General features: G+C 41.6%; 2 protein-coding genes across 2 annotated transcripts in view; one reads left to right on the forward strand and one right to left on the reverse strand.

The window, feature by feature from the left end:
- Window positions 1-462: 462 nt before the first annotated feature.
- LOC139334622 (sperm microtubule inner protein 11) lies at window positions 463-1,665 on the forward strand. The gene is made up of 4 exons (XM_070967628.1): window positions 463-553; window positions 1,090-1,266; window positions 1,401-1,524; window positions 1,617-1,665. Exons 1-4 carry the CDS (start codon window positions 463-465, stop codon window positions 1,663-1,665), a joined length of 441 nt encoding a protein of 146 aa, XP_070823729.1.
- A 1,518-nt stretch (window positions 1,666-3,183) lies between these two features.
- adcy6a (adenylate cyclase 6a) overlaps window positions 3,184-13,596 on the reverse strand; it is a 35,770-nt gene continuing 25,357 nt past the window's right edge. Inside the window, exons 6-24 of the mRNA XM_070967980.1 lie at window positions 13,125-13,236; window positions 12,766-12,893; window positions 12,498-12,656; window positions 11,905-12,046; window positions 10,839-10,967; window positions 10,718-10,746; window positions 10,487-10,634; window positions 10,303-10,400; window positions 9,129-9,216; window positions 8,930-9,046; window positions 8,668-8,826; window positions 8,338-8,513; window positions 7,809-7,835; window positions 7,671-7,700; window positions 7,418-7,550; window positions 6,925-7,188; window positions 6,616-6,820; window positions 6,350-6,474; window positions 3,184-6,030 (exon numbers count right to left, since the gene is read on the reverse strand). Coding sequence (XP_070824081.1) covers window positions 5,902-6,030; window positions 6,350-6,474; window positions 6,616-6,820; window positions 6,925-7,188; window positions 7,418-7,550; window positions 7,671-7,700; window positions 7,809-7,835; window positions 8,338-8,513; window positions 8,668-8,826; window positions 8,930-9,046; window positions 9,129-9,216; window positions 10,303-10,400; window positions 10,487-10,634; window positions 10,718-10,746; window positions 10,839-10,967; window positions 11,905-12,046; window positions 12,498-12,656; window positions 12,766-12,893; window positions 13,125-13,236 — 2,398 coding nt within the window. The 3' untranslated portion in view covers window positions 3,184-5,901. The remainder of the gene's footprint in view (window positions 6,031-6,349; window positions 6,475-6,615; window positions 6,821-6,924; window positions 7,189-7,417; window positions 7,551-7,670; window positions 7,701-7,808; window positions 7,836-8,337; window positions 8,514-8,667; window positions 8,827-8,929; window positions 9,047-9,128; window positions 9,217-10,302; window positions 10,401-10,486; window positions 10,635-10,717; window positions 10,747-10,838; window positions 10,968-11,904; window positions 12,047-12,497; window positions 12,657-12,765; window positions 12,894-13,124; window positions 13,237-13,596) is intronic.

A 13,596-nucleotide genomic window follows, 5' to 3' on the forward strand; every position in this document is an offset into this window, starting at 1 on the left:
TGCTTTGATTGTTATTGAAAGAATGAAAAAGTCTTTATAAAGCAAGTAATCTCATTTTTAGACTGATACTGCTCCAGCACTTTAGATAAGGAGTGTCAAATAGCGATGACATATTAGTATTAAACACACAGCCAACTTTAATTGCTCTGTTAAGTAAATAAAATTGTAATGACTGCTGACAGTGATATTGGGTTATGATGGTGTAAACTGTGAAACACTCTGAAATGACTATATTTGCTCCCCCTTATGCAGAAATGGTAAATGTGTCTTTAAATGTCTATTTAATGCAGTTTTATTTATTTATTTATTGCATATTTATCTAATTGTAATTTTAGTTGCCGCCCTGGCTAATGGGGGCTTGTTGCCATGGTTACGTGTAAACATTCAGTTGTGATTGATTTACGGCTTGTAGTCTTTCTGTGTCCCGGTTCTTTGTCGGGTCGAGGGAAACTCTGCCACACTATGGCCTTCTTCGGTTTAACGTACCTGGGCTATCAAAACCCAATAGGTGATAAAATGCTAGTGAAACCGGCAGAAGCGTCTCGTCCTCCGGGTAAGAGCGGCGCCTCTGTGGCTTAACGTTAGCTCGTTAGCTAGCGTCAGTCACTGAGGGTCTGATGGCTTCCCGAATACATTTAAGTTTCTGTGTAGCTGCAGCCACAGAGAAAATAGAGCCTTCAACTAATTGATAGCTAACAAGAATACCTTTTTAAATCTTAAAAAGTCTTCAGGCTTTAAGAAATAGTAAGCTACATGTAGCACTGACGTCAATAAGTGAACATGATAGTACAGAGCAGAGGTGGAAGAGGTCTTCATCCTCAGAAATTACTAATATTTTCACATTTGGGGTCGTCGTGCTTAAAACCCAATAAATACTAAGGCTTCGTGTTCAAATGCTTGTCTTTTAGGGCTTTTGATACTGTATAAAACATGCTATATTTTGGCATTTTTATGAAATCTCATGCAGTACAGTCATGGTAAAATAAAAGTACACGTTTACATTTAACATGAGTCTTTCGTAATTGCCGCAGGTTTGTCAATATAGTAAAGATAATGATCAGTCTAAATTATGGTAACATCTCTTTACAGATGGTGGCAGTAACATCAGAACAGAGCTGCCTCCAGCTCTTCAAAAACAGCAGGGACCCCTCACATGTACGGACATATGCAACGTTTACCACCAGCCTCTTCCCTACAGCACTGACATACACCATGGGAGCCATGAGCGATACAAAGCGATGGTCAAACGGCTTCAAACACCCAGATGTGAGTAGATATTGAAAAATTGCTGGATCCAAATCATAGTTGTATTCCAGCTGATGAGCAAAGTGCTTTCAACTGAGCTGCAACAAGGATCTAAAGTGGGTTTGGTGAAAGTCTCTGTCTCCTCTCCTCTCCAGCCCCGAACCAGCTCTACAAAATGCCCCTAACGGACAACCAGCAGTATGGATGGATGCTGTCCAAGAGTCCAGAACCATGGACCCAAGTCAAACATTTTCCCCGAAAAAGCAGTGAGCTGACAAAGTAGGTAACACTTCCAAATCTAATTTTGGATTTTAAAAAACAAACATATAATCTAGATCTCTGTGAGTGTGATCCACTTGTTGCTTTCACAGGTTTGTTAAAGAAATGTTAACGACTGACCGGGAGTTCAGCCTGTTCTGACAGCGCTCTCCATTTCCATGTTTTCCACTTCTCCACTTACCATAAACCACAAAACAAACTGTTTCCACTGTCAAATCTTCATCCCTCATTTTGTTGACTCTTTCACGCATGATTTTTTTCTCACAAGTATTATGGTTGATTAGTTTTTACACAAACTATGAGTAGATATCTCTATGGAAAAATAGTTCTTAAAGCTTTTTAGATGTCCGCTTTTATAAAGGAAGTCTTGAGGTGACAATATAAAAAAAAAGAAAAATTGAGGCTGATTATTTCAGTGTTAAACAAGCAAACATTTAATTTATACAAATTATTATAAACTTATTACCACATTTATATATAACATGTGAAAGTGAAACACATCATAAGCTAATAAGTCATCCCTCCACCTCTGTAGAGGTCCAGACCTGAAGGCTCAAAGGCACTGCAGGAGTGATCCAGACAGTGAGATTTACTGACCTCTAGAGGAAATGAATGTAACTACTGCTGAACTTCTGGTGACGATGGTCTTTGTGAGAGAAGTTGAAAGCAGAGGTTATACTGCTGCCAGAGGAGACTTTAGTTACTGGACTATGTGATGTTCCTTACCTGATGCAGAGCAGGTCTATGGAGGGTCTAAAATCAGGAAACATGACAGTGTTTTCAGATGGTTGCTCAATTTACAGGGAGCAGGCGTCAAGAAATGTTGACAGCTGAGAAACAAAGGAAGTCAAGAGATTCTCTGAACAGATTTGAATACAGGAAATACTTGAAATGTCCCAGAAATTACTTCATGGTCTTCAGCACGGGCAACTGGCATATATCCTTAAAGCATTCCTGGTTCAATTAAAAAGAAATAAAAACTGCAGTCACAACTCTTAGCCAGACCTGCAGGCGGGTAATGTAGTCCAAGCACCAAACGCAATTCAGAACCAAAGACGCAGGATGTCCAAGTGTCAAAATTCCTGTCACAGAGGCTGTGACTTACCACAGCCTGCCTGTAGATGGTGCATAGAGGCACATGCACGTCAGTGGTACTGGCTGGACTCAGACTGCTGGTCCTGCAGCTCTGCAGCTGGAAAATACTGGCTTGGTTTGGTCTCAGGTGCTTTCCATCAGTACCTGTCCCTGTTTTGGTCTTGGTTTGGATAGTGGTCCTACCCCCCATGAGTCCAAACAAGTGGATGACTGCAAAAAGCCTGACATATTCTTAATCACTTTGTTCATGCCAGACTATGACAGGTAAACAGTAGCACATCTGTTTTTTATGTTTCTTACTGTCATCTACTGTTGAGAATATCATTTTTCTGCACATGTGGTGGCCTGTGTGGGTAACTTTAACACATCCAAAGCAGGCCTCTTGTTTCCAGTCATTGGATACCACCAGTCAGCACACACACAGAATCTCAGTGAATCTAGAGATGGTTATTAAGTATGCGAATTTTGAATATGAAATCTTTGTGTAATTTATGACGGGCCTGTGTTCCATAAGCCACAGGTACATTTAACATTTGTAATTATATGAACACACAAAACAGCCATTGATTTTTTTTTATTTTTTTCTTCAAGGGGAAATGTTATTTTTCTCTTTGTCATAGTCCTCAACTCTTCTTGTCCTTCAACTTTGCAAAACACTCCCCTTTCAACTCCTCCAACTCAGGGAAAATACAAATAAAACAAAAACGAATACGGAAGGATTCATCAGGCCTGAGCAAAACACTGTTTCAGTAGTATGGGGACAACCTTCCTCCCCTCTCCTGTTCCCCCCAAAACATCCCAAGAGTTAACAATCAACACAAGTCTATGGACAGCCAATAGAAATAGAATACATACAATGCACATTTTTATAAACTCATATCCATTCTATAAACTCTTTGCTTATATGAATCACTCTTCATTGGTCACAGTTCTCTTGATAGTTGGTGAGCTCCGTTAGATTACTGTCCTCTGGTGCTCCCACCACCGACCACGCCCGAGGCCAAATATCATTGCACAGGAGGGACCAATAGCACAAGGCTGCGTGAGCTGGCTTTGGTACAAACATGATCAACTGTTGGTTGCCATTGTTGAGTGTGGCGGAAGAGCTAAATCAGGGCCGATTCTCCCAATAACAAAAGCTGAAGCTGGAGAGACCAAGATCATTGCAATGGTGAGAACGTTTACCGAAGATTATTCTCGACAAGCCCTTATCCATCTCCCTCTCCGCTCAGACGTCAGCAGTCCGGACAGGGCAAGCAGGCACAGTTCCTGTTCAGAGTTATTCTATGATCTGTTTCGTATTAACTTAAGGCAATCAAACTCAGCTGTTAGTACTTCCACTTTTTGCTGAAAGACTGAGAGGAGGGGAAATAATACAATAAATATGTGTAGGTCTGCTAGCTCTGCCTTGTCCTCTTCACATAGTGTAAATACCAGGGGTTAGTACTAAGAAGTTAATGTGTGGAAGGGAGAGGTCACCTCAAAGTCTGACTGAGATTTACAATACTGCAGTAGTGGCATAAATAATAATAAAAAAAAAAGCACAGTGAATTATCTGTAAATGTGTGTGTTTACTGCTATGCTTATGTGAGCATACACCACTCGGGTTCTGCTGCAAAGGCAGCTAATGGTTATTACTTACTATACATGATCACACCTATCGCCAGTTGAAATACTGTATTGTACATTAGGATTGAACAGCAGGATTCGTTGGCTGCAGTTGATCAGTTGGTACCAGTGAGCTTGAGCTTTACAACTGGCATTTTACAAGAAAGCGTGCTGGTCTTTGATCCTTTTCATTGGAATGGAATCATCATAATAAGCATAATAATTAATCAGAATCATCATAATAATAATAACAACATTAAGAATATACAAATGATGGATACAGAAGTGATACAAAATACCCTACATTAAAACAAACAAAAATGAAAACAAGATACCACAATCAGACATGCTTCAAAGCGGTTATGTTTGGCAAGAAAGCAGTTTCGTTGTATCATAAAAACCTCACAGTGAAAATAGTTATGCCCCTTCAGGATTACAAAGCACAGTATTCAGTCAAAATCAATATATATTTCTTTCCTTCATCTATTTCTTCTTCATAGAAGAATCAGGCTGTGTGGTACCACTGTGTTGAAATCCCCTCTGATGGCTCTGGGACAACTAGCTGATCTAAGTTCCTTCATTTCCATTTGCACCAAAAAAATACTTCTCTGAAAGGGAAGGAGCAGTCGATGGCAACATACTGTTAGGGCTGAAACCAGCACCGGCACGCTGGCTGCTCAAGCTCTGAGGACCCAATCTGACATGAGATGAGGATGATCCCAGCTGGAGCTACTTCTACTCCTCAGAGAGCGGAGATAAAAATATAGATTTCAGATATCACCTTCTAATAACATCCTTAGTCGTCTTTAGTCATTTTGTGTTAGAGGTTGAGGGCAATATCAATTTAGAGTTAAAGTGATCAGCTCTTTGCTGCCTGAATGACAGACAAAATAAATAAACTTTACATATTTTATGAAAACAATGAAGCAGTCATTGCTGCCAGCAGTTGGGCATAAAGACGGGGGGTTCAGGCCTCCTGCCTAAAAAACAGAGGCGGTGATCATTGCTGACTTTAGCGAGAACATATCAAACATGTCTTGCCTTGCTTTTAGTAAATACTTTAGTCTTTGGTCAATATATTCCTCCTCAGTTTATACATATATTCATACACACACAAATATGCATGTACATACACACTGATAAACGTGTAATAAACTGGATATTTGTGCACGTATGTATTCACACTTTTTCATAAAGGACCTTTTGCACAAAACATTGAGATCAAAATAAATAATTAATCCAGAAACAAAATATGAGTACCTGTTCATAATTCATGTGAAATAAAAATTACAGAGAAAAAAAAAACAAGAAACACAAAGTAAAATAAAAAGTAGCCTTATGTACAGCGTTAATTTTCTTTTGACACAGGCTAAAAGGCTTTGTTTTAAATAAACAGACTTTGCATCTTTCAAGAAGCCTGAGAGAGAGGCTAGACATGAGAAAAACACTTGTCCTTCAACATGTACGTGGGCCAAAATGGCTGTCAAACGAGAACATTTTCCTCTCATCAAGAACACTTTCCTTTTGAAGTCTTAAAAGTTTTTTCCTCTTTGCTTGGGATTCAAGTGATGGCGTCTCTAGATTTTAGCCATTCGCTCGCACTGTGAGTCCTCGCTCAGTGCTGCTGTGTCCTTGCAGTGGGGATCATCCCGGCATCTGCTGCTGCCATGGCTGCTAACTGTTGGGCGGTCCATCATTCAGGAAGTAGGTTGTCATTTCTCCTTTACCTTTGACCTTTACCACCCCACGACACTCCAGCACGTACCCTTTGCTTGCAAGCACCTGGTGGAGGTCTGTAGTCACCTGTGAGCAGAACAGAAAGCGAAGTCCGGTGTTTTCCTCAGCTCTACAGGGTTCTTCAGCTCATTGAATATATAATTGAATTTACAGATGTCGAACTTATGGCAAAGCAGTTGTATTGAACTGCAACACATTGTACAGGCGTATTTAATGAAGTGGCCACTCAATATAACATTTAAACAATATTTCATAAAATGTATTGTTGCAACCTTACTTTAATTCTAAAATGACACAAAACCGATTTTATTGACAGCTTGACTGTCAATAAAATTGGTTAAAAACACGTTTGGGCTGATTTTCAATAGCGGTCACAGAAACACACCTGTATGCGGTCGGGTACACCTGTGCTGTCCATGCGGCTGGCCACATTGACCGTGTTTCCCCAAATATCATATTGAGGCTTCCGTGCACCAATGACCCCAGCTACCACTGGTCCAATGTTCAGACCTGGGGAGGAAAGACAAAAACATTACACTGCATCAATAAAACAGCTGCTGTTAAACATTAGAGAACATGAAATTTCTGTGATTTCCAAACGTTTTAACCTTCAGCTGGAAAAACATGGTATTGTCTTGACACTGAGCTCACCTATCTTCATCTGGAAGTTGTTGAAGGAATGCTCGTTGATGTATTTCATCTGCTCCCTCAGTCTCATGGCGTAATCGGCCAGTGCAGTAATATGGGAACGGCCCTCCTTATCATAGGTGGAGTCATTGAGACCAGAGGCCGCCATGTAGGTGGAACCAATGGTCTTGATCTTCTCTAGCTGCCTGTATTTCTCCTCACTGATGATCTGAGAGCAGATAGTCGTTACATTTATGCAATTGCCTTTTCAAAATTAGCTGTGAGCAATGGTCAAATCTGCACATCGAGCTTTACAAACAAGCCCAAACAAACCTCATCGAAGTCAGCAATGATCTCGTTGAGCAGCCGCAGACACTCCACTCCCTCGTTGTTGGCCTCCAGCTCCACGTAGAATTCAGAGAAATTGCTGATGGAGGCGAACATGACAGCCACACACTCGCAGGACTGGTAGTAGAGCTCATCGTTACGCCGCTCACGCGCCAAGAAGTGAGCAGCTACGTCCTTAGGCAGAATATTATGGAGGAGGCGACGATTGTAGGCTTGCAGCTCCTCCATCTCCTCCTTCTCCTCTGTGGCCTGGGAGTGAAGGCTCTTTATTAGATATATTCTGCTTTTTGTGAAAGCTGTAATACGACGTCTAACAGGGTCAAGGTGTAGACAAGAGGAGGGATAATCTATGACAACACATTGAGACGGTTCTATCTTGTTTATTGGTGGACAACTTAAAGGCTTTAGAGAAACTTGAGGAGATTCTTTTTTTTGTCAACATGGTCAGGTGGCGCCCTCTAGTGGACACTGTACATACCTGTAATTTCCACAGGAAGTCGAGGCGTGCAGTGGATTCAACCTGCTGGGCGTGCAGGTACAGTGCCAGGACAAAGACTGTGAGGATCACTGGAGTCATGACCCTCAGGGACACTTTGGTCACAACAAATGGGCTGCAAAGTGACGGACACACGGTCAGATTAATGGACGGCAGATGAACTGGGGATAAAAGCTTTTAAATTACAGAATAAGAGATAAAAAACCTTCTTAAGTAATACTGAATGCAATCTTACCACTGGTTTGTAGTTTCATTGAAACTGGACCTAAAAGTACAAACATAAAACATATCAGTCTGGTCAATACAAGTTCAGCAAATAGTCAATGTATTGAAAGTGTTTATTTTGGATCTAAATGCAAATTAAAATTCTTACCATTGAGCACTAGTTTCATTTAAATCACTAAAAGGGAAAAAACAACTATTTAGTGAAATACACAAACCTCTGACATAAAACTAAAATAAAGTTGTACATTTTACAATGTATTGTAAAGTTGTACAGTTGTACAAAAGTCACATATGCTTTAATTATTGGCACTAATAGGGACGTCATCCAAGTAGGACTATCCTCAGTTTGAGGAATATGTGCATGTTAAAAGACCTTTTTACCTTTAACAAAATATGCACCACTGCTCAGTGCACTGGAGCTCATATAATGGCTTTGCCTTAACAAAAACAGTCTTAAGTTGGAAAAGTTTCATTCATTAGATCAGGAAAGCTCTGATAAAAGAATAATACCAAGCAGCCAACTTTCAGTATCCAATATGTGGGAATATTTTGTTTGGTATTAAAAAGTATTGAGATTCAATAACCAGCCTACATTGAAGACATGAAAAAAAGCCCTGTTTTACACATACATTACCCCGAGCTCCCCTCCACATCAGCATCCAGCCTGTGGCACTTACATGGCATTGGAGGTGACAAAGAGGTCTGCGTTGTCGAATAGTGCTACTTGTGGCCACTCCACCAGCAGCAGGAAGGTGAGCTGGATGAGCAGCATGAGGGCCAGCTTCCCTATGCTGCTGATCTGCAGGAACACTGAGCAGGCCAGCAGCGTCAGCAGCACACTGTAGCTGAAATACTGGCACAAACAGGAGAGCGGCATCACAAAGAGGTATTATCAACAACAGATCGCAGAAAAACACAAATGCAAATGTGACATTTTCTTGTTGAAATGGCTCGACCAGTTGCATAGGGAACACAAACAGTGAAGCGGCAACATACAATGAACTCACCTCAGGAAAGGGGCAGGAGGGGCCTTGGCTAGGACAGATCTCTAGACCCCCTTCAACAGACACATTCAAGCTGCGGATCAGACAGGGCGTCACCAGCGCTGCAGAGGTGTTCAGCTTCTCGGCAACGCATTGCGCCAAGCTTGTGGTGTCACAGGCAAACTGCAGTGAAGCCAAACATACACACGTGATCACATGATTGACACATATGGTTGATATACTGAGTGGATATGCTGTGTCTTTGTTTGGTTGAGCTATCACTTACCATATTAACAAAGGCAGAGATGAAGACGAGGATAATGGTAAATACTCCAACCAGGGTGCTGTTGGTGCGAGACTGGACAATCTTCTTTGAAACAGTCTGCATTGCAGCTGGAAAGAGCTACAAAAGGGAAAAATAAATAATTTATGCATGAAACAGACAGTGAATGCACGGACACATTAAATATCTGTTTGTGTACTACCTTGATGCACGAATATATGGCACAGATGAAAAGGATGTTGGCGAGTATGATGAAGATACTGATGTAGATTCCCAGCATGACCGGGGTGCTGCAAGAAGGAATACAGAAACACAGTTACAGAGAGATATTTAGGGTGTTTCCACAACTAACCTGCTGGTTTGGCTCATTTTAGCTGCAGTGAAAGCTTCTAATCAAACTCCACTTTCAGTTGGTTTCACATCGAGTTTGTTAGTTATGTGAAAGCAAAGCAGACCAACCACCACAACAGATCTGTTTGAGCATGAATTCCAAAGCTAAATTTCTATGAATCCATCTGCTGATTGTTAAGAAAGCATTCTATATAAGTGATGAACCGCATGCATTTATGCAAGTGCACAGGGATTTACTCATGTAGATCAAAAGGTGATCAATGGCCCTTTCTTATGCCAAAGCAGCCCACAGCAGATTTTTACACCCAGCGGCCACATTGTGTAATTAGTTAATGTACTTGCAGCCATATGTGCACACATGGGCATGTGGATCTAAAATGAGGTGTAGTCAGCCACATTGTTGGTGCATTGCTATCTTGAGACAGCAGACACTGATTGCGCCACTGACCAACAAAAACCTGGTCTACAGTCAATGGCACAGTATTTTCCTGCTCCCATAGATGGTCTACTTGTTACTATTGCCGGATGATGTGCTGTTCAACCAGCAAAAGTGGAGGTGGACAGCATAAATGCAACTGCGTCACGCACTTTAGACCATGCGCAGTTCAACAGGAGATAAAACAGAGGTGTGTCAAGCTTGTGTCCTACTCAGTTTATCATTAAAAAGTGATACACAGCTATAAGCTAACTATCCACTTTTAATATTACAGAACAAAGCACTTTTTTGGTCCAGTTTCTTTGATGATATACAGATAAACAATGTCCTGTTTCAGGCTGGACTAATAATTTTCAGAACATTTTTTGGCAGCTCTGAAAATAAATTAAAAACAGAAGCTGCTTAAAATGCAACACAAGGGATGATAGAAACTAAAACCTGATAGACTTGAATATAACCAGACCAGAGTTGAAAGGCATCAATGCATAACTCTTTTACTCAGTCCAGAACAATTTAACCAAACTACCAGTGTGAAAACAACGATAAACAGTTCATATTGGAGGATCTAAAGTATGTGTGAAGTACTCACTGTGGAAAGATAACAATCTGTATGAATGATATGAAGCAGAATACTAGTAGAGTACAGGCAACGTAGCCTCCAAATCGATCGTCCACCTTCTTGGAATACTGCAACAGGAAGGAGCGGAAGAAGAGAGTCAGATATGAGCAGCAGCCGGAAAGCACAGATGATTATCAGGGGTCTCGGTTGGAACCTTTTTCTCCAGGCTTGAGGTCTGGAAGGTGAGCAGGAACTTCTTGACGTGGTCTTTTCTTAGCTGGTCAATGCTGCGAGCGTCAATTGCTCGGCCCAGAAATTCATCCACCTCATCCTCAGGGTTCATGGCCTCCTGAACGCCACGGCTACAAAAAGATAAAGAGGTTAAAGAAATCCAGTAAAACATCAGCAGTTTTTAAACGTGTAAGCGTCACAAGTCAGTACTCACTTGTCTTTACTGGAGGTCTCATCGATCCCCTGAAGAAGAAAGACAAAAAAATTTGAGTGTCATGGAGAAGCTGCAGCTGGCCTCGGTCAACGTGAAGGAGTGTGTTGATGCGGAGTCTCACCATTTGTCTGAAGACTTTGGAGTCTTTGGTCCTGGAGAAGGTTCTGTCGGGGACCCAGCGTGGCATCAGCCCTTCATTAGAGTTGGCTCTCGTCCGCTGCATCTTAGCCATCATCGCCTTCTCCTCCTTCTGCTCAGAGGGAAGAAGATGAAAGCTTGACCAACTGTTCTCATGCAACACAACGCGGTGAATGACAATACAAATGACTAAACACATTGGAAGAGGTCCTTTTCATTCTGGCTTTTATTACGCCCACGAGGGAGGCTTACAGTCACTTCAGGATCTAATCATTCACAAATCTGTCCACTCTCATCTGCTAAGATAACGCCTCTATGGTTCTGCTTCCTTCACAGCTACAGTTATTCCACTTGTTGATCTGCACCTTGCTGCCACCAGCCTAAAGCTTTTAGGTTCCACTTAGTCACTTCGTTATCTCTCAATTAGTTTTAGCCTCCACTGGAAACTTTGCTCAACGTTTCAACTCAGTTAAATTTTAAAATTTGCAGACGCTGTTCAGGAAATGATTTTTGGGAATGGACAACATGAGAATATTGAGTAAAATTCTGAGAATATGGCTTGAAGATTTATAATCTGGAATGACAGTCTAAGAAAAAAATAAGAAATTCCCCTAAACTTGCTTAAACTGGGTGATGGAGAAATGTTTTTCTATAAGCAATGTCCCCTTAATGTTCCTCTCCTGGCATTGGTACACACACTTTGACGGTGAAAGTTTGAAGAGCCATTCATTTAAAGTAATCTCTCCTTATGTTGTCTAAATAAGATCTGTGTGGCTGGCTTTATATTGCAAGTCTGAAACAAAAGATGTGGTGCCAACACAGCATTTAAGCAAATATGTAGTAGTAACATGTAATATTCTCTATTCTCAGACTTTCATTCTCTATTTTCAAGTTTTACGTTCAAAGATTTGTCACATACTCGTTTTTCCAACATGTGCAGTGAAAGCATATTTTCAGTATAGGACACAATGTTTAAATTCCTCCTGAACAGCATGCCATAACAGACCTATTATATTCTCATTAAGCTGTGTGTGTTTTTGTGCACTGACCCGTTTCTGGCTGCAGCCGAGGACCAGGAAGGTCTCGATGCTGTTCTCCTTCAGATACGCATTCCTCTCTCCTCCAAAACCTGGTTCCACCTCATAGTCTCCATTAAGATACTGCAAGGTGGCCTTAGTGATGTGGATCCGGCTTCAAAGAGACAAAAACACAAAGATTTTCACATAAAACCTGCATGTGTGTGCTTTTCTTTGTACAACTTTATGCATATATGCAGAACGTCGGAAAGGTTGGACACACTTGAGAAAAGACACTACAACTCAGAATACAACATAAAAGGTCGGAGACATAGGAACGATGAAGAAAAAATAACAGAATTGACAAAACATCTTTTTTTTTTTTGCTTCTGAAGTGTCTTTATATTATCTTCATTTACTCATTAATTTGCTACACGGATAAAAGATATGCAGTATTTTAAGTGAAACTCCTTCACTTCATTGGTTATAATCAATCTTAAAGGGTGTTTGTGAGCATGGAAATTCTGTTGACCACCACTAAATGGGCTTGAGTTCACAGCTGCTGTACACTGTGATCGTTTTTCTAATATGCAAACTGTAAATGTGTGTGTGTTTATTTTCCTCACCCTGCTTTGCCTCCCGCCTCCATGTGATTGGCCAGTGTGACATCGTTTGACCACACGTCAAACTGCCACTTCCTAAGTCCCAGCACGCCGCAGTGCACACGCCCACTGTGAATGCCAACACGCATGTTAACGTTGACCCCCGTCACCTCCCGCACCAACCTGCAGACGTACAGCGCAGATGATCAGTGTCTTCTGTACGGCATGAGGACAAAACTTTAACGAACTCCAGTACAAACACCACACACATGCAAACGCGACTTCTACTCACGAGATGGCCTCTATCATGTCTACGCCCATCTCCACACAGCAGTGGGCGTGGTCAGCCCGGGGCTCAGGCAGCCCGGACACACAATAATAACAATCACCCAAAATTTTAATACGTAGACAGTGGTTCTCCTGAAAGACAGAACAAGAGAGAGAACAGGGATGACAAGAGATGAAAAAAAGGTTATCAAAGTGTTCAATAGGACTAGTGTTGGACATTTCAGGAATATGCTTATTCACTTTCTTGCAGAGTTAGACTGATACCACTGTCAGATCTGTCTGTTAAGGACGACGCTACAGCCAGGAGACAAATTAGCCTAACATAAAGACTGGAAGTGGCGGCACTGTGCGTGTGTTCCTTACCGACGCCAGCTTGTCGAAACGGGCAAAGAGTTCATTGAGCGTCATCACCAGCTCCTGAGCCGTGCACTGAGAGGCCAGGCTGGTGAAACCTTCGATGTCTGCAAACAGAATACTGAGGACGAGATCAAGAGGTGGAAAGACAGCGTGAGACGGGGAGACACAGAAAGAAGAACGGCATTAATCTTTGCCGATGATCAAGCATCTTCATTTAGTATTAGTGCTGAAATTTTAGCATCTGCAACTGTGCAATTCTATGATCACGACACAGCAGCAGTGCTACATTGCTGTATGTTACAATGAGGGCTGCTGACCTTGAGAGAGGCAGGAAGTTTGACCTTAAAGTCTTCTGAAGGAGATCAGTGCCAGTGTAGTGTGTGTATGTGTGCGTGTGCGTGTGTTTGTGCAAGAGAGGTGGGAGAGAGGGACTGTGCACTGTGTTTGCTCAGTGCTGTAATTGAATGTGTGCTGAAGC

The sequence above is a fragment of the Chaetodon trifascialis genome, chromosome 8 (genome assembly GCF_039877785.1).
Source record: "Chaetodon trifascialis isolate fChaTrf1 chromosome 8, fChaTrf1.hap1, whole genome shotgun sequence".
NCBI classification, from domain to species: Eukaryota; Metazoa; Chordata; class Actinopteri; order Chaetodontiformes; family Chaetodontidae; genus Chaetodon; species Chaetodon trifascialis.

Coding starts and splice junctions, on each gene's coding strand:
- LOC139334622 (XM_070967628.1), top strand. CDS start 463: ATGGCCTTCTTCGGTTTAACGTACCTGGGCTATCAAAACCCAATAGGT. Junction 554..1,089: donor AGAAGCGTCTCGTCCTCCGG/GTAAGAGCGGCG, acceptor ATCTCTTTACAG/ATGGTGGCAGTAACATCAGA. Junction 1,267..1,400: donor ACGGCTTCAAACACCCAGAT/GTGAGTAGATAT, acceptor TCTCCTCTCCAG/CCCCGAACCAGCTCTACAAA.